Genomic DNA, 24,924 nt, shown 5'->3' with positions numbered 1-24,924 from the left:
GAATATGGGGGAGGGAGGCTGAGGAAATGCTGGGGGAAATTATAGTGATCAGCCAAACAATATCTCAGGCACCAGAGCTGAAGACACAGGGCACAGGTATCCTCTTGAGAGACATTTCCGGGCTACTATACAGAAGTCCTGGTTTACACCAGCACCAGGATTGCAGAAGAAAAGGTGGAGCTCACTTAACAACCCTAACTTCATCTATTTGGTCTATTTACCTTGACAATCCATAGTGGCACTTGACATTTACTGAGCTCTAGTTACCAATCAGGTACAACTCTAAACAAGTAGAGTTGTATATGACATACTCTCTACACCAAATGCTGAGTGTATTTCATCTTACCTGGTTAGCCACACTCTTTCCCAAAGGAAAAGAATCATTTTTAGACAAAATACTCTTGTTATGGTTTGTACATAGATGTCCCCCTAAAGCCTCACGCAGTCAGAGGTGGGGGTTTTTCACAGGGGGCTAAATCTAGAGTATGTGATACTGGGACTGATTCATGGTGCTATGCTAGGCTCAAAGACTCTAGGATTGAGGTGAGTGCTACCTACCCGAAGTAGCTTGGGTAAGATATGATGGACAGAAAGATCCCGGGTCAGCCTTTGTTCATTTTATACCTTCTGCCCAGCATGAACTGTTTCTCCTCTGCAATTGTGCCCTGCCTTGGAGCTGGCCAATTATGAACTGACACCTCTACAAAATGTGAGCTAAACAAACTTTTCTTCCTTTAACTTTGGGGATCAGGTACTTTGTCTCAGCAATGAGAAAAGTAACTAAAACAATATAAAAGTCTGAAAGCTGTCCCAGTGAGGCAGTCTGCAGAAACTACAACCTGGTTTGGAGCTTGGACCTAAAGGAAAGAGAAATTAGAGTGAGGACAAGAATAAACAAAGATGGTACAGTCATGGGGCATTTGGAGGGCCCCAAAATACAACCAAAATAATACATAATCTATGCTCTAGGAAAACAGAATGTCTCTTTGCTATGTAACCATGGCATTCTCTAAAACACCTTTGTACCTATACTGAGTTGCAGTAAATTTTGCCAGGCACTAAAGATTCCTCCTTTGGAGGAAGCAGCAGTTGATATGAGAGATAATTCTTCTAACATACTGTTATAAAGTAATACCTGACTCATGACTTCTGGAGGGTTTAAAAGAATGAGATTCCCCTAGAAATTCTGCTGCACTGGGTTAAGACAAAACAAGTAAGAGCTATAAGAACTCACTTAAACAGAACTACCTGTTACACTTCATCTTTTTCCCACCATGGTTCCAACCAGCAGACTCCTTATGAAATGTCTCAAAGTGCACTAGCATCAATCATTTAGTACTTAAAATGTATTTTTAAAGCATAGATCTTTCATTTGGTAATACCTGAGAATTTAAAAGTAGGTACGATCATTTAAAATTTCTTCATCTATAACCTAACTTAGAAGCTAGTGTCTATACCAACGCAAGGTCCAAATTTCAAAGTGAAAAAAAGCATAAAAAGCCCAGAGACACCAGTGAGTTAGCATTCTCTTAAAGGTAAGTCATAACAGTTCACTTAGAGGAAACTTGGGTACTGACACAGTCACTTGGAGATTTAGGGTGTATTTTAAACATGCAGAAGCAATTGTCAAAAAAGAATAGGCTCTATTACAAATAATTGCTTTTTGATCAGTTAATGACCAATTCCCTCCCATTCATATCCTAAAACAGTATTTTTTTCTTTCATAATACTTAGACATTAAGACTAGCGGAAACACCTGGAATTGATTTTAACACTACTTTGCTAGCCGGGTATTGTCCAAATCCCATCTGGCTAAATCTCACCCTTGACCTGCCAAATATAATTACCACAGTCCAGTCACTTCTCTGAGCCCTACAGCTGTTCTGCTCCCCTCCCCTTCATAATCATCGCATGTGTTTCTCTGCCCATAACTCTAAGAAGTGAGAGTACCATTGCCAATTCAAGTGGAATAACAATTTCTTCATTTGAGACTCCAAAGCAAAGATGTCTGTGTTTACTTCAGCTAACTGCTGGACACCTGGAGAAATTCTGGGGGCACTTTCACTGGTAACTGCTGGCACTGAGGGATGAAATAGCAACTCAACAGTGCTGCATCAGTTGACACAACAGTCTGTTTTACAAAGAATTAAGGTGGGCATTCAAAATATTAAGTCCCAGGGAAGGCAGAAAGTGGAGCTCTCAGCCCACCATGTATGAGATCCATGACATCAGGCAATGGAAGAACTATCAGGTTGGAATCTTGCCCTGCCACTGTTGTGACAACTCGGTCAAAAGTCATCTCACTTGTCATCATTTTTCTCTTGAAGACCAAGGTTGGTCAAGGTCAGAGAAATTTTTTGTTCAAAATTTAATTTTTGGTGCTTTGACAAAGTTTTAAACCCTTCCTAGTAATCTTGGTAGCAACCACAGCATCTATACACTTCCAATGAGATGTATACCTCATCACACATCTGCATTCCTAGCTTCATTTTAGTCATTTTTTTAAGCTTTCCTTTTCCAAAACTGACCAGTTATAATCTGGTGAATCTTAGATTCAACAAGCCAACAAAACCAAAGAATACTCTTCAGTTTGCAGGTATTTTGAGGCACTAGCATTACTTGAAAAGTAATATAATTAGGTTTTCAACAACTAATGACTGCTTCTTCTAATGGAGGCTATACTTTTTACAATAATTGTTGAGGTAGAAACAACTAAAATGCTAAATGAAATATAATGAATATCACTGTAAAAAATTTGGCAAACTAGAGAAATTCCAAAGAAAGTCTTGAATCTTAAAGACAAAAGCAAATACCCAGATGTTGCGACCATGTTTTCTCTAAGGGCATTCATCCATCTTGGGGAAGAAAACAGCATTCAAGTATTAACACCTGCCTCAACTGAGAATTTTCAAGGTAGGCCTTTTCCTTATTAGGCTTACAATATGAGGATTTACACCTAGAAAAAAAAACAAAACCGGCTTGACTTACAGGTAAGCAAAACCAAACCTACTAATTTTCTAGACCCTAGAGAACTAAAGAGACACTGCCTGGAGAAGAAAGCTGAGGTGTGGTCACTCTGCAGTAGGCACAGCTAATAGCCCACAAACCCTTAATACACACACCCAGAGTGTGCGAGCTGCCTGGTGCTAACAAACACGAACCTTTGTGGCAAGAATGCCCTGTCACCTTACACCTGGACAGATGCCACCGATACTTCCCACAGAGAGAAAGCCAGAGTGAGACACAGGAGAGGAGGAAGCAAGGCAGGAGTGAGCAAGCAACAGGGACCAAAATCATCACACACAAATTACGAAATAAAGATTTATTTATAACATGCTTATTCTTTATTAACATGAAATATTCTGCTACAAGAAATAAATAACAAACTTGGAAATATTTTCAGGACTCAGGAAAATACAAAATGCATCTCAGATGATATGAAAAAAGACAAAGAGCTACAAAAAAGGGGAAACAACAAAAATCTTTATGATTTTATCAACAGACTGCACATGGCAGAAAGATGAGGAAGAAAGTTAAAGAAAAAATGGAGTAGCAAAGTAAGAGACATTTACAGAAAACTTAAGTTAAAGGAAACCGGTGATTAGAGTTAAGAGGACCCAAAACATTTTTAATTCAAGTTCACAGGGAAGGAAAAAAATGGAATGCAGGAAAATTTTAAAGACACACGGATGAGAATTTTCCAGAAGAAAGCATGTTCAAGAAGCCTATTGATCCTCAGGAGGATAAAGAAAAAGAAATCCATACCTAAACATGCCATGGTGAAACTGGGGTGCAGGGAAAGCGTACAGAGGACAGAACCTTGAAAGCAGGGAGAGAAGAAAGACTGATTACCTTCCAAGCAGTAGCAGTTACTCTACCAACCAACTCGCCACAGCTCTGATTGATTAAAGTACACTGCAAACTAGCTGTGTCTTGGTTTTAGAACAAACTATACATTTTACTTAAGGCCGTAATTGCATGCTGACTAAGTTCTTTGTCTGAACTCTTTCTCAAGGTAATGGCAATAAAGAGGATATAAATTTCTGAAAATAATTCTGAAGCATTCGGCAGCTTTTAGCTTTATTACTCAATAATGTGGTAAAGCCACTGTACTAGAAATAATGGTACTTGGCTTATAAGTTTTGTCTGTGTTAAAATCTTCCTACCAATCAATTAAAATACCTTCTTGGAGCTGGGCCACAGAGAAAGAGAAGAAGAAATGGAATTGATTCTTTCCTGGTAACAAATGGACCTCAAGATGACACACTTAAAATATATCTCTGGGCTACTGATGAAGTACCTGGTACTTATTCATTATCTTTTCTTTTAGATCCAGTTTTTGAAAAGTCAAGTTTTCCTTTCATATATTTCTCTTCAGATTTTTATTTGTACTTTATACACCACCAACCAATCCTTACTTAGATCTGATGATAACAGAGAGTATTTTATACTTCTGCATATGCAACTTGGTGATTCTGATGTTTCTAAAAGACCATCATAACGACTTCTGATACACATTCACAGGAAAAAGGACCAGGGCTTAATCCACTTCATTTAAAAAGCCAGCCTGCTGCTCGTCTAATAAAATTCTTGCTTTATCAAGACAAGAACAGATCTGCTGGGGAATTTAGTAATGGCAAGTTTAAGAGGTCTTATCCTTTCAATGAATAGCTGATGACAATTCAGAGTTACTGCAGGGAGAAAATATGGTATCATAAATCAGTTTATTACTATCCCATTATGATGGTCAACAGGGTTTAAAAAAAACTGATAAATTTAGTGAAGGAGATCATCTCTGGAAAATATATGGAGGCTGTCTCCAAAAAAATAAAAAGAGGTATAACATAGAAAATTAAGGTGAAAAACCAAATTTAATTAGAGAATATACACTATTAGAAGAAAAAATGTATCACAATATAATTTTTAAAACAAATACCTTAGGCAATAGATTAAAATTTTATATTAACAGATAATATATTGATATTGCATTAATATGGAATATAATAATATACTAAGCAAATATATTAAGAATTTCCAAACATATTCTGCATGTTTTATGGGCTCAGCCTTCCTGCAGTGCACAGTAGAGGTTCCATCCCACAGCTCTAACTGCATAAAGAGCCCATAATGAGCTTGAGAGTATCTGAGAGGTCACAGTCCACAGCCAATACCCAGTCTCCACTGAGAACTTCATTACAAAATGCTTTATTAATATATAAATACATATATTCATACTTAAACAGACCAAGGTGTTAGCCAAGATGAATTAACTACATTACTATTTCACCACATTACAATTGCATCAAAAGTTTGTATACACATAAAATCATGTGTTATAGGCTGATTTTATATATAAGGGTAACCTTATATATTATCTTCCAAACACCTTAAGCTCTTTGAAAAAGATATCACTGCTCAAGACTCTAGCAGCAAATGAACCAGAAGACAAGGACTTAAAGCTCAGATCCTAATATGATCACGAAAATCACACAAATTGGTCATCCTGTCTCAAATGCTGCCTAGAACAAGGTCCTTCCTGAGCCAGTACATGGGAGCATGTCACCCTCCTGCTCCTGCTTCTTATAAATCTGTACTGGCTCAGACACACTCTCTCTAATATCAGACTCCGCCTCCAGCACTCCAGGCCCTGGCTGTCAAGTGCTTGGCTTCCTAGTTAAAGCCCGGAAGAGCCTTTCCATCCATGGCTCTGTCCCTGCAGTCCCTGGATGAGCTCCCAATGGACTCTCCAGTCCCTTCTAGCCACTGTTTACTCCCCTCATTGATGGGGCCAGCGGAATATGAGTCAGCAAAGGTTATGAGTTTCCACATCCCCTCAAAAGATCTGATTCTCAAGCAAAGCTCCTCCCTGTAACCATTCATGGGGTGTCATTCTGTGAAGCTCTGGTTTGAAAACAATTCTACTATTCCTTAGGAAAATTCCCTGCATAGCTCAGACAAAAATCACAATATATTGAGCCTTCCTTTCTTTTAGGATGTTAGCCAAATCCTATAAAGATCTGTACTAAGTAATCATCTGTTTCAGGGAGGAAAGGTAATTGTTTCACTCATTCTCCTCTTCTTTTCTCCCTTAAAAAAAAAAGAGCTAAATAAATACAAATAAATCCCCCAATGCAAACCGAACTACCATCCTGCAAATTTAATAATGGACTAGGAGACCTTTGACCTCTGGGTTCCTGGATCAAAGATGATTCAGGCTGTTAGTGATAAAATGTCACTGCACTCAGTGATTGGTTAGAGGCTCCCAGACACAAGTGAGCAACTCAATGTCTCAGAGCAGCTGTCAAGACAGAACTGATCCTGACCCCTTTTTGCACACACAGAATTTTTAGCAGGAGTGTGGAAAGAGTTCACAACCTCTTTCTTACTTTTAGGATCTCTCAAATTAAGGGATTGGGGCTAAGTTTTGCAGCACTGAGACAGCTAATTCCTTTACCAACCATGAAGTCCCATTTACATGCACACACAAACACAAACCTATTATCCTCCTCTTTCATTTATGACATTATGATTTTAGTGGCCATCCTGTCAGTCAAAATGTATTGAACCTATTCAGGTATGGGACACTGTAATAAGGAGCCAAAAGCCACAAAAGTTTGACTGATACAAATTTACTGCAACCTTCAAATTAAATCACATCAATCACGTTGCCCAAGCTGGACTTTAATGTCACAAAAAGATATCCTTCTCACCTAGAAGCATAATGCATCCAAATTACTAGAAAATGAAGCTGAATTCACATATGTGATGCTGATTCCAGATTTGAAAATGCAGCAACATCATGATTTAAAAAATCCCTACCTTGAAATCTGGAGGTCTGAGTTCCAGTGCCAACACTCACGCTTAGATTAGAATGCAAGATTTTCTTTATCTAAAACAATATAGTTCAAGTAGATGATCTCTAAAATCTTTTCAGTTCTAACACTTTGATTTTTCTTGACTAATGTAAGACTTTCATAATTAGTTAGTAATATTATTTCATTACTTACTGGGAACAATTGTTTATTTGCTATATAACATATCCTTAACACAGCAAACATTAAGTTTGGCGGGCAAAGCCAAAGTAATGAATATTAACTCCTTAAATTGTGTCAGTTTAATCAGTTTCTTAACTGTTTCTAGTATGTACTTAAGAGTCAATATAACAAAAACAATTTAGAGTTAGCAAAAATTGTGACTTGATCAACCTCCAACTCTGATTCATGAGTCTGCATAATTAAGCACTGATTATTACATACTGAACGCTTTAAACTAGATTGTGCCAATATAAACCATAAAAACGGTCGATTTAAAAACAAATCCATACATCACTCATTCTGGTGATTTGCACTCATATTGTCTTATTAACTGCTAGAAACATCACATGTATTATATATCAGTTAAAAATCAATTTTAGGTAGGCATGGTGACACACCCCTGTAATCCCAGCACTCAAATGGGTAAGGTAAGAGGAACTTGGCAAGTTCAAGGACAGCCTGGACCCAAAAACAAAGAAAAACAAAATTGCTACTTGTAAACACAACTTGTTAAGACAAATGACTAATACTTCCTCATTCATCCTATCACTGAATAAATCCTTAAAAAAAGGGCTGTGCTCCCAACACCACGCCGGCTGTGGTGATAGCATAATGCTAGATGATACCGCTTTGTGAGGGTTACAGTCTCCAAAGAAGACTTCGACATAAAATGCTAAAATGTGCACACATACCCACTTAAAAATGGGCCTGGAAGAAGGTTTTTCCTAAAAATTGAAATATATTAATGATAAAATTAAATGCTAGAATTGGGATAGCTTTGGCCCATGTTCCATAAACAAAAAGCAAGACACAGCTAAGTAAAATACTCAGAGCATATAAAAAAAAAAGTGATGAAATGTCACCCACTTAGTTATACACATTTGTTAATGTCTTGTTCAGCAGCTTAGCATTTGTATCAGTTCCTAAAATATGCCTTCAATAGACTTGCAATTAAAAAGTACTGTAATCCGATCAAAAGTAAACCTATCTACATATAGCTCTGGCCAGCTTTAAGTAAAATTATTTGTTTATATTTATATGCGAGATGTGATTAAAAAATACAGTGAATATTTTTAAAGTGGTTTACAGTAAAAGACATTGTCCCCAGTACTCTCTCCTGCTGCAAACACACTTAATCTCACTGTTCTCACCACTTTCTGAAGCAGTTCTGGAAATTCTCTTTCGTGTCTTCAGGAAGGGTAATAAAATATACACTGAATTCTGCTGGGAAGCACCATCCAACTGAAGTCAGGCTCATAAAAACCTCATGGTGTGTCCTTGTCTAGCTCCTTATTTATCAAATCTGGCACGGTGCAAATTCTGGCTCATCCCCAAAATCAAAATAACCACAAAAGGTAAAGGCTCTGAATCCATTCAGGACACTGAAGTTCACAGAAGAGAACTTTCAGAACTGCTTCAGAAAGTGAAGAGGAAACAGGGTAAGTATGTTCAAAGCAAGGGGAAACATTTAAAGGGTGATTAATAATGAGTTTCTTAAACTCTGCATTTTTCTATTATGTGCCTGTTAGAGATGGACTCACACATGCTAGGCAAGTGCTGTACCACTAGGCAACAGCCTCAGCTCTTACTAATACCTTTTAAAACTAAGAGAAAAATAGGCTTGTAGCTACAAAAAAGCATATAAGCACACACTCACACTGTGCAAAGGTAGTATATACACATATGTCTTACCATATTATCACTTTCCGTTTTTCTCAGTACCAGAGACTGAACCCAGGGCTTTCACACAGAGTTAAACAATCCCAATCCTTACTTACTTTCAGTTTCTAGATAGGATCTCATTAAGCCTCCAAGTTGTTCCATCTGGGTTTGAATTTTCGACCCTCCCAAACTGCTGGGATTTTATTTTCTAAAGTTACTGGGAATAGACTGACTTTTTCTGCCATGAAACCATCAGACATTACTAAAAGATTTCAGTTAAGAGGGGCTGGGGATTTAGCTCAGCGGCATAAGCATCTGCCTTGCAAGAAGGCAGTCGTGAGTTTGATCCTCCCTGGTACCAATAAAAAGGAAAAAGACAAAAAAAAATTTTTTTTCAGTTAGAAATGTAGAATGACATCTAGCAAATCTAACGTTGCCTAAACTTTGCTTAATTTGTGAGGGGAGTTTTTGACAGAGAATTACTGCATGCAAAATCAAAAACTGGATACTTAAAGAGTGTCTGAATAGAAATATAAAAAGCGTATTTACTTATTTTATAACGATGGCTAAAGACTGAATATTTCCAAGGGTTACTTTTCTGTGGGTTCATGTGAGACTAAGAAGCCAGTTTAGGAGTGACAAACCAGTGTGTGTATGTGCACACACACACGTGTATGTGTGTGTATACTATGGTGTTGAGGGTTGCACCAGGGTCTCACACGTTAGGTAAGCACTCTACCCCTGAGTTATATCACTGAACCTTTTTTTCTCTATGGTCTGAAGTAATGTGCACACATTTAAAGATCCATTGTTTTTTTTCCAAAAATCAAAATATAATAACTAACTATTTCTATAGATATTTTCCCCCTGTCAGTTCAGAGCAAATGGAAACACACAATATAATCAACATATTAGAAAAAAAAAAACCCTCTCAAGATATGCTTCCCATTTCAGTTGAATTTAATATGTGGGAAATCATGTATTTCATTCTCCACTCAGCTCAGTATTCAAATAATTAGTTTTCTCTTGACAAACCCATCAGCTCATTTCCATAATTCTTGCAAGTATAACTCTTTTCCAAAATGGATAATGCATGAGCATTCCCCCCAGGGACACCATGCATATATAGCAAGGTGACTTTACTAAAATAAATTATAATCACAATCTTTTTTCCTGTATTTGATCTGATCCTTCTGAGGGCAATATACTTTCCCAGAAATAGACAATAATTTTCACTATTACTGCAATTATAATTGTTTATAAAAATACTCATGGGATATTCAACATAGCCCCTTAACATTTTTATTTACTTATAAACAATTTAATGTGGAATGTAAAGAGTACTATAACTTTAAAAAATGAAATGTTATCCTTAATCACGATAGAATACACTTATATTTCACTCTGTTCATAGAGAACAGCGAAAATAAAAGTAGATTTGACACATGGACAATCTATTTGCTGCACAAATAAAGTGCTTCATGCAGTTAATACACTTCATAAGAATAAGCTCTCAATCAAATAAATTCACAAACTATAAGCATCTATAGTGGGAAATAAAATAGCCAATAGATATATAGAAATAAAATAGTTAACAAACATATACAAAAAAGTGTTCTAGCTCATTTATTCTATAAAATATCCATATGCAGAGTATTCTACTAAGTACCCTGAGATACAAGTTCACACAGTAAGACCTCCTTGATTCCAAATCAAAGATAGGAATGAGAGTTACATCTAAAGAATGGGCACATTTTAAGAGGCTGAGAATGTGCATATGTATGCGTGTAAAATACAAGTGCATGTAAGAATAATAAAGTATATAAATGTACACAAAGTACAAGTGTATTATTGCATCAACGGGTTAATACAGTTCCCAACACTAGTGTCCAACTACCCTCTGAAAAGGAGTTTATTTACAAGTCAAAGGTTTAATGTAAATGCCAGGTTTAAAATGTTCAGCTGCTCCATTTTACAAATGTTATATAACCCGTATCCAAGTCTCAGCAATCATGAAAAGCTATGGGAAATAAATATTCCATGTGTATTATCAACTGGTAGTTACCAAGAACCTCTGTGCATGAGACCCTGTGAAAAGGTGTAATACAAAAGTTGTTCTCTGAGGGCTTCAGGTTGCGAATGCACTGACAAAGCTGCACAGAGTAAGCATGGATCATTAGAAGAACTAACAATAAACAATTGCTTAGGATTTACTCATACAACTGACAATTTGCATAAAATGATGTTGTACTCTTGACTGCACCAGGTACAACACTAAGCACTAACCCTCAGAAATGCCACATGCATCACATATTATTACTGTCTGCAGTGTATAAATGTGGAACCTGGGGCTTAGGGTTTTAATCACTGACAAACTTACAGTAGTGGTGGGGTACATCAAGGGCTCACCCTTTGGCAATCACAGCCTGCTTTCCAGTATTCTGCTCTAACTTCCACCAGAGTGCCTCTCACAGCCAGGACTAAAATCACTACTTCCTGGTCTCACAAGGAAGGCTGCATTTGTAAGACATGGCCACCATTTCAGTGCCATAGAAATGTCTACTTGATGCTGCTTAAAGTTAGATTTTCATGATGCACTACATTCATATACAAGAACTCTCGGGACTAGGGATTTATCCCAGTGGTAGAGTGCTTAGGTAGCATGTGCAAGGTCCTGGTTCCATGTCTACTACTGAAAAGAGAAAAAAAGAATTCTTATTGGGCTGTATTTAGGAAACTGATCATTCTTTTCCTTATTTTACTGGTCATATTCAGATAAGATGAATAGGCCAGATTAGTTGGAGAAGAGGCAAAGCACTGTTCAGTTTTGGGGTGTATATGAGTCAGGATATTTCTGGTTTGGAGAAGGCTGGATTGAGGGTGCCAGGATTTGAGGGGGGAGAGGGCACCCCCAGGCTCCTGGGAACTTGAACTCAGGAATGTCCCTTCTGGAAAGATTGTGTTTCACACCATGGCCTGTGGGATATGTAGATGTGGATTCTAAATGTTACCCATGCTCTGTATTTCCTTCACAGCTGTAGGTTCAGACAGAAATAAAAATATGCTATTTAGTACAAGTAGCATTCAAGTTTATAAGAATCATTAAAATAATTACTTAAAATATACTGTCTGGACTACAGATGAACTGCTGATTCTACAGGTACGTGTTTTAGCCTGTGATCAACCCTAATTGAGGTTATAAATCTGGCCTCCACTAAAAGAAAGTCTTCATGTTATGTACTCATATATGACATGAATAAAGGGACAAACTCAAAACAGTCCTTTCATTTATTATGCACTACCCATATGGAGCATGAACTCATAACTAGAAGGTAAATTTTCCAAGTTGATGGAAAGGGGAGAATAGAGAGCAAAGGGAAAGTCTCCCCCCCCCACAAAAAAAAAATACTAAGTCATGTTAAAGTCACCTTGTAAAAGTTAAATTATACTGAGCTATATCCAAAATGATTCTCTCCATTACCAAAATCCTCTTCTGCTTCCCTGCTTGTCCCTCAGATAGCAAAAAGCACAAGGAATCAAATGAGGTTGGAGAGAAGAGACATGTTCAGATTTTCTATACACTGTAAGCTTAAGAACAGGAAACAGTATTTGATCCCACAACATCTATACTTAAAAAAACATTAAATTGGGATATACACATTTATCTCCATATGGAAAATTCTCCTGTTACACACAGTGTTCTTTTTTTTTTTTTTTAATTTTATTTAAGGAGAAAAGAAAAAAAAAAGCAGGGAAAGGGTACAAGTTATACAGATTTACAGAAAAAAAATGAACAGTAGGAAATCACTAGTTAATGGATTACATATTGTCATCTTAGAAATAATTGTTCAAGTCACAAAATTAAAGCTTGTAAAGTGGACATTCCATCAATGATACTGCAAACAGTTCTGTTCATTGATCCAATAAAACTCTGTGATATCATTTTCTATCTTATACACTTAAATATACATGCAGTTATATAGTTTAGAGTACTTTCTTTTCCTCTCTTTTGTACCATGACTATTACACATTTTGGGTTTCATTGCTCCCACGGTTCTTATTACTTTTTTGGAAGAGAGTAAAACCAAATGTGACATAACAGAACAGAATCGGTCAAGTCAAAAGGGTGGACATAATAGATAATGTAAAAACATAATACAGGTGATCAACAATGGTTACCATAATGTCTCCCGCTATCTCTAATAGAATTGCCTATATCATTAGTTATAATACAATTGAACAAAACAGTAAAGAATAAAACCGACAAAACCAAAACATTGGAGACATTGTAGGTCTTCAAAAGTAGCTAAAAGTCAACAAGATTGGGCGTCATAATGAATCTCATTATCTTCACAGCTGATGCCTAAACTTTCGAACCTGATACTATCCAGCAAAACAGAATAGGGGAACATCAGTTAAAAACCAGATGGTGAGAGTAATACAGGGCTTTAAATCAAGGTAATGAAAAGTCAAAATGGGTTACTATAATATATCCTGCTATTTTTTTCCTTTAATTAAAAGGATAAAGATAAAAAAGTAAATAATGGAGTGGAGATTGAGATAAAAGAGGGCATAACAACGAAACAGCGCAGATCAAAACATAACCATTTAAGCAGAATAGTGTTTCACCACCAGATAATCCTAACCTAAAAGTAGTTACCATATTGTTTCTTTCTTTGAAATCCTTGAGTACAACTTCGTATACTGTAGCATTAAGTATATCAAAACAATGTAAAACCATTCAAGAGAATGACAGCATTACAGAGTATTTAGAATCGACTAACAGAAAATGAACAATGGTTTCTGTATAATCTCCTTGTCTTTAAAAGGTTTTTGCTTATACTATCGTACATAATAAAATCCAATAAGATACAGCCTATTTAGACCATTGGAGACAGAAGGACAAAAGCTAGATGAGACTTCAAAACAAGATGATACTAAATCAGTATTACCTATTAAGATGTCATTTTCTCCAAAATAGCTGTTCCTATCATCCAATCTTCTCTGCCTCATTTCTGTTAAGCTCTTTTTCTGTCAGTAGCTGTCAGTTTGTCTTCTTCATTTTGTTCTCTGCTCCATTTGTTGTGGCCTCCCCGCCACTATTTCTGGGTTCTTTGTATTTTTCTTTTTTTAGAATATCCTGCAATACTTTCTGTAGAGTTGAATTGGTGGTTGCAAATTCCCCCAGTTCCTCTTTATCCTGGAAGCACCTTGTTTTTCCATCAATTTCCAGGGACAGTTGTGCAGGATATCTCAATCTTGGCTGGAGATTATTATCTTTCAATGCTTGAATTATTTCCCCCCACGCTCTTCGTGATTTGATGGTTTGTGCAGAGAAATCTGCTGTAACTCTGATGGGTGTTCCCTTGTAAGTGGTCTGTTTCTTGTCTCTTACAGCTTTTAATATTCTGTTCTTGTATTGAATTTCTGGAATTTTTATTATTATATGCCTGGGTGTTGCTCTGTTTGGGTTGTAGGTAGCTGGGGTCCTGTATGCCTCATACATCTGAGTATCTTTACCTTTTGCTAAATTAGGAAAATTCTCCTGGATTATTTCTGTGAGTAGCTTTTGTAGTTCACTTGTTTGCATCCCTACTTCTTCTTTTATGTTCTTAATCCTTAAGTTATGGATCCTCTTATCATCTTCTTGTCTTTGTATTATTGCTGTTTGTTTCTTTGTTATTTTTAAGAAGTTTTTCATTTCATTCTCCCATATTACAAGTCTGCCCTCCAGTTCAGATAGTCTGTCCTTAGTTTCTTTCAAGCTGTTATGCCAGTCTTCGATAGACTTCTTAGTATCTTGGTAGTCCCTTTGAACCTGCTTCACGTATTCTATGCTTTCTCTGTTTTCTCCATCAAACAATTCTCCCCTTTTTTTCTGTTCTTCCATTCCATCACCTGTTTTTTCTTGGGTGGTGCTTAGCATTTCTCTAACTATTCTGCATACTTCTAGCTTCAGGTCGTTGATAACTTCATTCCTGAATTGGTCTATGAGGCTCTCTATATGGCGCCTTATGTGTATTGGTGCGGTGTCCGCTATTGCCTGTTTCTCAGCATTGGGGGCCGAGGAGCCTTTCTTGTTGCTGCCTCTTCCCATGCTGCCTCTTCTTCTCTGTTCCTTATATATGCAAGCTTATATAAGAGGCCCAGCTTCTCTCCCAGTCAGCCACAGCCTGATCGAATTGCGCCAGTTAGGTGTTCCCGCCCACTGCAGCGCACCAGGGAGTTACGGACCAGGCAGCCTACGCGTCTCCCATCCCGGCCACCATCAGGCTCTGGGATCTGGGTTGGGACAGTCTACCAAGTCCGCCGGCAGCGTCACGCAGGCCAGGCACTTTTCACCAATCCCGCCCGAGAGGGGGATGTGTGGCTGGAGTCGCCACCGCGCCCTGCTCCCGCAGGACTGCTCGGGCCCAGAAAGTCCTCTGCTGGAGTCAAACTGACACACAGTGTTCTTATAAGTATCTGTTACCCATCTCCTTCATTTTCTTCTTTGATTTTTGGATATCTTGTTTATCAGCTCACTTATTAAACATGAGTTCCTATTATTACAGTGAAGTAAAAATTCCTGAATAGATGACATACAAGATTGCCAAGAAAGAACTCCAAGTTGCAAAATTTGGAGGCGTTTTCATGCAGAAATATTCTGAAGAATAATTAATATTTAAATTTTGCCCTATTAAAATTGAAATAATTTTTGAAAAAAATCATAAAATGTGTGAAAATTTTTTTAACATTGAAGTCCTTCAATATAAGAAATTTAGTATTCAAAACATTTTATCGTATTATAAAATGTACTTATTATAAAAAAAAATAATTCCAATTTGGCATTTATAAATTTCCTTGTAAACAATGGCTTCAGATTCACTAAGGAATATCTGAAGAGATTGTTAGAGCCTTTAACAATTCAATTTAAGTCTTTAAAATTTAAGATTACATGTAATAATGAGTTATAATCATAAGCACATATACTTCTAAAAATTAGTATTATCTAAATTTTAACTTTATAAGAAAGGCCATGTAATAGTAAGGCATATTTCCACTTTCCAATAAAATTTACACAATAAAACTTCTAGAAGATCTCCATCAGATCAAGGCAAGATTCTTATTTTCATATTTTTCCAAAAAATAAATCCAGGATTATTCACTAGTCATCATATTTTCTACTGATGACTCTGTACATTCTCTGTAGAAACACAGTAACTAAGATACAATATGGCAACAGATTTGCTATTAGGTCAAATAAAAATTGTTTTTTTTGTAGAAACTTAATTCTTTTTTCTTCAAAAAAAAAATGTCATTCACATTGGCCTCTAACTTCATACTGAATTCATTTTACTTGGGTATTATATAAGCTGATCCACTGATTGGAGAAAATGCTACTGTCTCAATCATTTCCTAGTCCAGATTTCTTTTACCTATTACTTTAATCCCATTTAAATATTAAAACTTTCGATTTTTTCCATTTTGTCATTATATTGTTTAAAGTAACATACACGATATAAAATTAAATTATTAAAATCCAAATATTAGAATTAACTCTAGAATATTGACAATATTCAGCCATGTCTGATTCACGAAACTGACAATGGTTCAATTTAATAGGGCATTCCTGATGACCCACATCTCTGAAACTAGAACTTGACCACTGCTAGAAGGTGACGGCTACTTACCACTGAAGCTGTGCTATGCAAGGTGTGGGAGACTGAGGCAGAAAAACACTCACCAGCGAGAGCTTTGCTGGAGCTAGAAGAACAACGTGAGCAATAGTGCCCTTTTGAAAAGGAAGGAGAGAAACACAATGGAGGTAGCTCACAACCAAGGTGACAAGTGCATTGTGGAGTAAAGGATGAGCAAGTCAACCAAACTGACAAGGCTCAGGTAGGTGACAGCATTACAACATTAGCCCAAGATGCAAATGAATTAGTAATTTAAATCATTCTTCAAAAGTGTCTAACTCCAAACAGGGCTTTTAAATAGTGCAGCCAGGGGTTCAGGAAACCAAGTGACATGCCAAAATGAAAACTTACTGGTAAAGACCTTTCAGTTTTAACGCTGTCACATGTTAAGTTTCCAGAGATCATCAGATCTCTCTGTGGCCACCATTTGCACTAACTGGATGGGAGGTGACTGGAAAATCCCTACTTAGGATGCTTAGTTCTCTTGGGAAAAGGTGCTTGCTAGTAAAAATGACTCTAACAGCTGTTCCCATGGAAGCCACAGCTACATCATCCACTATCCAAATGATGCGTCAGAATATTCTGATTCACAATTCTTAACAAATTTAAGCTACTTGGTTAAGCTGGAAAACAAATTCCATTTAAAGTAGCTACCTTTGATGAGATCAAGACATATTTCTTTCAAAAGATTGCCCAGAGTATCAAAGGAACTCATGAGTCAGCAGTCTTTGGGGAATAGCAGTGTGATGCTCCTGGAGCACCCTCTGGAGGCCAGAGACAGGTGACACCGGCAGGCAGGAATTCCTGATCCTCTCTAAACCTTGCCCAGGCAAAACTACACAGATCTCACTTGAGATGGGCTGAAAAATGTGCTTTACTGATTATAATCAAAGAGTACAAGAAATACCTATAATAGATAGTATAAAATGGAAAAGAAATCCAATGTGAAATAACATTCTTGATTTTGTTAGCTAATTTTTTAAAGCACCAATGAGCACGTTTGATGCCTACCCACTGAATTCTTTTGGCAATTTACTGCAGAGCCATTTTTTTAATACTCAGAAGAGAACAATGTGAAATATTTCCACTAATGAAATGTAATTCTGTAAAATGTAATTTTATATACAACGAATTATTACTTGTCAAATTTAATAGTAGTCAGCTTCATACTCAACAAAACTGAGAGAGAATTAAGCTGCTTCCTTTTTTTCCAACACCTCATTTCTTCTAAAACAACAAACACTGACATCTATTGGTATTTTGGTTGCTTGATTTTTTTTTCTTTTTTGTTTTTGTCTATTAAAACTCAGGCAAGAACACACACTGATGCAGACATGAAAAGAATTAGGATGAATCCAAAACATCAACTTTTTCTATGGGAAAAGTTTAAGTATTCTTCTAGCATGCATAATAGACAGGCATGTATTTTTCCTCTGGTTGAAATAAACCCATTTTTAAGTTAACAATATCTGATAAAGGGCGTTTTTTCTATTGATCAAGAGAATTTCAGAATTAACTATCAGAAGTTCATTTATGATTTACCCAAAAAATTGACAGATGTTTATTTTCTTCAGTCATGACAGACCACACTGAACTATCAGTAATATCAGAGTGGAATTTAACTTGTTACTTTGAGAAAACTAATCAACACTGATTGCTTAAGAATCCACCAGAATCTCAGAACTTTAAAACTATATATAGCCATACTCAGGGGTGGAGGTAGGGAGAAATGGGGATTTATTAGGTTCCTTTTTTTGTTGTTTATATTTAGAAACAACTGTCTCTGTTTTATGAAAGTCACTGGCAACACACTGTTACTCCTGATAAATGTAACAAAGGGCGTATTTGTTTTTAATTTATACAACTCCCAAAGGAGCTTATACAATCAAAGGAGATTTAAATATCAACTCCTTAAGTGTTGCCAGAAAAGAAATTCTCTTTAAAAATCTGTTTGAAACCTCACTTATCTGCCAGAGACAAAGTCATGTTGTACCTCACTCTACTTTTAATATTTAGATTGAGTTCAGCAATGTTTTCATAATACACACATACAGCTAGGGAGTCTGACATACGTAACCACTTTCTCCCATCTTTACAGGTAGTATATATTAATATTTATGTTGACTCTAAGGTTAATCTTGGATTTTTTTACCATATAAGGTAAATTTTGAAAGTTATATTAAATATCTTTGCAAAGAGACAGACAACTCATCTTGTAAGTAATTTTACAAAGTGAGTTTATATGTACTGGGCACTTGTTACATGTGGGGCAGCATCTGGTATATTTTCTACAGGTTATCTTGTTAACATCTAACGGATTTCCTAGGGTAACAGGAATGCTATTACTATCCCCATTTTACAGGAAAGCAAAGGTAGGTACAGAAAAATCAAGCCTTTCCCATGACGATACAGCTAAGAAGTGGTTAAACCAGGACTTAAACCAGGTGAAACCCAGACAATTTTGCTGGACATTGAAGGTGGAGGCCATCTTGACTTTTTGCTGAATAATACTGATATTTTGTAAACGTCAAGTGATAAAATATACAATCTGTGTTTTACACTGCCTGGTCCATCATAATAATCCAATAAATAGTAGCTTCCTTACTAGTGAATAGGAAGTGTCTACTATAACACCTGGCACAAAACAGATGTATTTACTGTTCGTGTGTCAGTCTAATATTTTGTCTTTTTCTACTATATACGGGTTTCTCCATTCTTTCATCAACTATTATTTTGCTTATACAAAAATAGTATCTAAGCTCTTCTCACTCTTTCTGCTGTTTAGTTCTTTAAAAGAGGTCTCGTTCTGTAAATAATCTTTGATTTTCTGATCAGCCCATAAGGTAAGCAGTTTCAAGTAACAAGTATGAAACTGATCACTGGACATTCCTTCCCTTCTGTAAACACAGGCTGCCCCTCTTTGGGGATCTGGCACTTTATATCCACGAATGTTTACAAGCTCTTCAGCCTGTGGGCCATTTGGTCAAGGAAACAGGTGGGTGATGTCACTAGGAACATAGCGGGTACGCTCTGCATTTGAGACACTAAGTTTCTCACTTCTTCTACCCACTGTACTCACCAATGTACCAATGCCAGGCATGAAATGAAATAACAGTTCCAGAATTGGGCTAGGCACGATAATGAATTTTTTCCAAGTCACTTAAGAGAAAAAAATCCTTGCGGAGTAAGAAAAATATATCAATACGCAGAGAATCATAAAGTTACAGTCAAATAACAACTGGCAAAAACCCAAAGATGAGTTTTGTTAATTCATGCTTCAAAAGAAAGTTTGTGGACTGGACTGAATTAACAGGAAGAGGCAGGGTCTGGAAGGGCTGGTGTGCAGGAGACTAGGGTGTTCTGAGTCATCAGTACATGGATCTGGGACACAAAGCCCAACATTAAACTGAGCTTGCTTATTTTGAGCAAAAAAGGAGTAATCAATGACCCTAAGCGCTCGGGACCTATTAGAGCCATTACTGTGGAATAGATAATTCTGTTGAACATCTGCAGCCCTAACAGCATGCAATTCAATATTCAGTTAATTGTATAAAAATGCAGATGCTATGAAACATAGCCATGTATGTATCGTGTATCAGTCACACATGTCATATGAAAGTTAAAGAAACTTTCTTTCCCTGAAAATTTCCCTCCAGCAGATGTGTTTATGCCTATGCATATAATACAGTGCCCAGCTGGGCTGAGGGGCTGAATTCCTTCCAAATTGTATCTCCCCTGATTGTTATGAGGCAACATATTAACAGCCAAAGAGAGGCTTGGATATTACACCTGCATCCTCAGGGACACATGGCTTCAGTGGCTGTTTTTAAGGAAAGGGTGAGAAACATTAACACAGGAGTGATTCAAAGAGACAGCACTCCTCCTCTGTCCTAATGTGGGCTGACATGCAAGTGACACTGCTGTGAGGGCATCCAGAGAGCATTACTTTGAGATGACTGAACCCTACAGAGTACAAAAAAAAAAAAAAAAATCACGGAAGAGTGGGAGTTTTCCCACATATGATTTTGGCCATTAGTTTTTTATTGTTCTAGGATAAGAGGAAAATACACTGGCCACTTAGCATTGTTAAGGAAAATGACAAGGAAGGAGAGAAAGCTTATTTCCAAAGAGATCATTTAATATCATGTGCTCAAACCTGGTTTCAGGCTGACCATTCTTTTCAAATCAAATGAAAAATAAACATTGTAATCTAGTGTAACAAGTGCAAGGTACCCTGGAAGGGATAAAAACACCCCTTCCCCCAAATATAATTACATAAAGGAAAAGAGAGACAAATACACTAAAAACTAACCTAAAGACAAGTTCATGTTAGTTTTTCTGGAAGGAACTATCTGGAAGCAACTGTCACTTGACCTAGAGAAAATCTCAGGTGTGGGTTGGAAAACAGAACAAGAGGTCCAAAGAAGTTCTAGAACTCTATGTCACAAGACAACATCAAGGCAATCCACAAGACAGCTGTCCATCTAGCAGGTAAGATCTTCTACACACAGAAACGCCTGCTGTGCCTCAATCTAAATGTAGAATCATCACCGTGTCTGCTGTGATACTGCTGCCATGATCCTATGATGAAACGCAAACTTAACTGAAAGCGATGCTGCCTTAGACCATGGCACCCTGGATGCATCAGGCTTAGACCATGGCACCCTGGATGCATTAGGCTTAGACCATGGCACCCTGGATGCATTAGGCTTAGACCATGGCACCCTGGATGCATCAGGCTTAGACCATGGCACCCTGGATGCATCAGGCTTAGACCATGGCACCCTGGATGCATTAGGCTTAGACCATGGCACCCTGGATGCATCAGGCTTAGACCATGGCACCCTGGATGCATTAGGCTAAGGCCCAATGAAACTTTGAAAGGCCATGGATGAGCAGACAGAAAACCACAGCAAATGGAGGCAAGGAACCCCAAAACTACTCTTTGCAACTTAGCAATTTTGGTTGGGTCTAAGATCTTTTTAATTTATGATGATGGCCTGAGGATACTACAGAGTCATTCAAAGACTGCTAATGTCCATTTCATACTTTGGTAAACAAAATGCTATGATGTATCTATAAAATACAGGGTAAAAAGAGGGAAAGTATCAATCTATCGCCGTAAGAGCTAACAGTAATTAAGGTGAACCTGATCGCCAGTAATTACTTGAGAAATAAAATAATGGTCAGTGGCTAAACAATTATTCTCTGTTTTGCTCAAAACCCTTGGTATCTGCCTATAATAAATCAGGTTTTCAAGTGCTATCAGTGATTCAATGAGAAGACTAAGCCAATCTGGTTTGTTTTCTTTCTAAAGAAACAAATACTGCTTATCTTCGTTAGCCACGCTCTTACTAAGTGCTGCTGAGTCAGTTCTTCAGAAGAGCTCCACAGAATATGTGTTTGGGGCTATGTTCTCAGTGACCCAAGGAGTTCAGATTAAGTTGGGAACTGCAGGAGCAGGGGGAGCAAAGCGCTAGTCCTCGCCCCTCCTGTTCTAAGCATCACTTCACTTAATCACACATAAACAAGCATTATTCAGGAAGCTGCCTCTGTTCAAAGCAATGTCTAAAGAAATAGCGTTCTTAGGGCTAAGGTAACACTATGGATCATACATACAGTTCTCTGATAATAAAAGATTTTTTTTCCCAAAAAGCTTCAACTGTCATAACATTCCCTATAGATGCAATAAACAACTGATTCAAAAATTTCAGGTAAACTGTTGCTATCTGATACTTCTTAAGAATGTAAATTAACTCCATTTATCAGAGGTCCTAAAAAATGGAATAGCGAGGCCAAAAGTCTGTAAAACTTCTGTAGAGTTGCTGATTCCTGGCACTGAGCTAGATTTTATCTGCTTCGCTAACCTTTAGGAATCCCTCTCGGCCGCACTGAGTCTCCGGATAGCAGGACTCCAGGGTGAACTGCGCGACTCTGCATCCCGCCTCTCTGCTAGAAACAGGTATGCGCGATCCTCTGCGGGGGCCCCTTTTACGACCACCCGGTACACACACAGCCAGACGCCCGCAGGGCAATCCGGCTCCGCGTCCGGACCGCCTGTTCCCGCGCGGTTCGCTAGAGGGCAGGCGGGGCCCGTGCAAAGCCTGCGCGCCAGGGCACGCGCGCACCCAGCACGGCTCCAGCGCTTTAGCTCCCGATCCAGGGCTGAGTTCCGCCGCCGGCGCGAGAGTGAGGTCGCGTCCGGAGCGCTAAGCTCCCCGACCCGGGAAAGGTGCGGGATGGGACTCCCACCCCTGACCCTGCGCGCGCGCAGGGCGTGAGCGCCCAGGTGAAGGGCGGCCCCCAGCTGGGGGACAGCGCCCGGCTCCGCGGGGCAGGGTAGGCATCCGGAGCGCCGGGCGCGGGCGGCGGCAGCCGTGGAGGAGGAGGCGGACCCCGGGAAACGGGCCGCGCCAAGCACTCACCTGGCCGCGAGTCGCCCTCTGCGGGCTCGGGCTTGCCCGAGCCTCGCTCCTTCTTCCTGCCCTTTCCCTTGCCTCTGCCTTCTTTGCGCTCGGACATCTCGCCGGAGGAGTGAGCGCTGTACGCGGACGGCTCCCGGAGAAGGCGACGCGCGACAAGTTTGGTCCAAGGGTTCGGATAGGGTTTGGGGAAAGTTTGGCCCTCCGGGGCAGCGGGCGGCGGGCTGGGGCGCTAACCGAGCCGGGGCGTCGCTTGTCGCCTGCACGGAGCGGCGCGGCGCGGCGTGCGGTCCCGACCACCTGGAACTGGCGGGCGCTGCGTCCCGAGGTCGCGCTGAGTCCCGCACGGCCGGCGCCCTCGCAGCCAAGGCGGGAGAGGCGATTCCTGTCCCGCGTCGCTGCACTCCTGCCCTCCGCGCGAGCCCGGAGTCCCGACAAGTTTGGGGGAACTCCTCGCCGGCTCTTTTTCAATTGCCCCACAGCCACCCACCTCCCCCCGCAGGTTGGAGCTGGCGCCTCCTTCTCACCCTCCCCTCGCCTCGCCCCCTCCCTCTCCCCACCACACCCCCACCCCGAGGCGCGGACACGCCACCGGGAGGAGCCTGGGCTGGGCGCTCCCGGCGCAGCCCCTTCGCTGCGCGCCGGCCGGGCTGCCGGGAACCCCCGACAGGGGTCGCTGGGCGCTGCGCGGACGCCGCGCGGCTGCGGGAACCGAGCTGAGCCGGGCGGCCCGGGGCACCCGACGGTGGCCGCCGCCGCCGCTCGCTGTCCCCTGCAGGCTGGCAGGGGCCGCGTAGGGCACTTTCACGGGGAAATGGGGATTGGAGAAAAGAAGTTTGCAACTCTGACACCTGCCCCTAAAGCAGCCTTGGAAGGCTCCGGAAGGGAAAAAACGTTGGTTATTTTAATACAGAGGTTCAGAGTTCATTCCTTCCCCCGCTTTAGGGCGCTACCCCGCTCTCATTAGTGCGCAGGGCAAAGGTGAAGTTTAAGGGAGGGAGTTTGAGGTGAGCGGTTGTGGCTGCGGGGCGCTCGGTGAGCCCCGAAAATGACCCCGGGCGGGCGCTGCTGGCTCTGGAGATCGGCGCCCATTGCGCTTCCTCCGATTCACCGGCTTAACGCGCCTGTTAGAATTCGCATCTCTAGATTTTCTTTAGAAACAACCGGGCTTCTTCTAAGGATCTATCCCAAACTCTCTCTTACTGCAGCTTCATAGTCAAAGGAACTGACAAGCCGCAGCTCAATGCACTATCACAGTAACTGAGTAGCTGGAAATCAGTTCCGCTGAGCGAGCGAGGGGAGGCGAGGCACGATGGAGACACCAGCCAGGTGATCCTGAATCGTCAGCGCCAGTGTGCGCGATTCCAGCTGCCCGCAGGACTGCACGTGGAACCCAGTTGCCTTTCCTTGCCCTCCCTCTGGTGGAGCGTTCTAGCGACAGTGAAATCAGGAAAGCATTGGCACCCTGCTGCAGAAGACAGAACTGAAAGGCCACAGAAATCCGCAGCATGGAGTGACCCCCAAAGTCTCCAGGTTAAGAAAACACTCATCACCGTTCTCCCGGAGCTTTGGCCGAGTATGCCCTGCGGTGGTCAGGAAGCGGCGTAGTGCGTGCGAACAGCCAACAGCCAACAGCCGTAGTCAGCCTCTGCACTCGTGCAGAGACTCGCTCTGCTTTTCCCTGCTCTGGGTTAATACCAGCAGAACCACTGCCTCTGCCTTGTTTGCTTTCTCTAATTGCCACGATTTAAACCGGGTTCTATCTGGCTATGGGAGCCGCCTCCCTCCTGTACGTGGGAAAGGCGGGGAGCAAAAATGTACGTTTTAAATTGTTCTAAAATAAAAGTTATTTTATTTTAGTTTAATTTGAATTGGAACGACTCAAACTGTTGGATAGGTTTACTTATTAAAAGTTACCTTAAGCAGCAGTGCCATCTTTTTAAAAAGTTTGATGGCCACGTATCCTCTGACAGCTTTCTAACAAAGTTCAAATGTAAATTCCACAGTTCCCTAAAAAGAGTGAAACTGGAGGAGAGACTGGCAACAACACTGTCCTATTCCCCAGCGCAGCAGGAAGGGTGAACCCCCGAAGGTTTGCTGAAATAACTCTGCTCTCCCAGGAGGGGC

The 24,924-nt window shown here is 39.9% G+C and overlaps 1 protein-coding gene and 1 long non-coding RNA gene across 16 annotated transcripts in view; one reads left to right on the top strand and one right to left on the bottom strand.

Annotated features, from left to right (window-relative positions):
* Positions 1–24,924, bottom strand: part of Nrg1 (neuregulin 1) — a 999,063-nt gene that overhangs the window by 179,788 nt on the left and 794,351 nt on the right. The window contains exon 1 of one of the 14 annotated variants that reach the window (XM_023567134.2): positions 22,801–23,263. The exons of 12 other annotated variants lie outside the window; for them this stretch is intronic. In XM_023567134.2, the coding sequence (XP_023422902.1) occupies positions 22,801–22,897 (97 nt within the window). In that variant the 5' untranslated portion in view covers positions 22,898–23,263. Of the gene's footprint in view, positions 1–22,800; positions 23,264–24,924 lie in introns of those variants that run through there. One more of the 14 variants, XM_003474880.5, reaches the window with a different exon arrangement.
* Positions 22,206–24,662, top strand: LOC111758254 (uncharacterized). 2 transcript variants are annotated; one of them, XR_010044534.1, is made up of 2 exons: positions 22,206–22,337; positions 24,006–24,662. It is a non-coding gene; the product is annotated as an uncharacterized LOC111758254 (long non-coding RNA). The 2 variants fall into 2 exon arrangements; XR_002792452.2 differs by lacking the exon at positions 22,206–22,337 and adding an exon at positions 22,428–22,607.

The sequence above is a fragment of the Cavia porcellus genome, unplaced genomic scaffold (genome assembly GCF_034190915.1).
Source record: "Cavia porcellus strain 051 isolate PalLab524CR breed Dunkin Hartley unplaced genomic scaffold, mCavPor4.1 scaffold_29, whole genome shotgun sequence".
NCBI lineage: Eukaryota > Metazoa > Chordata > Mammalia > Rodentia > Caviidae > Cavia > Cavia porcellus.
The sequence above is the reverse complement of the archived record's forward strand: the minus strand, read 5'-3'. Positions and strand labels throughout refer to the sequence as shown.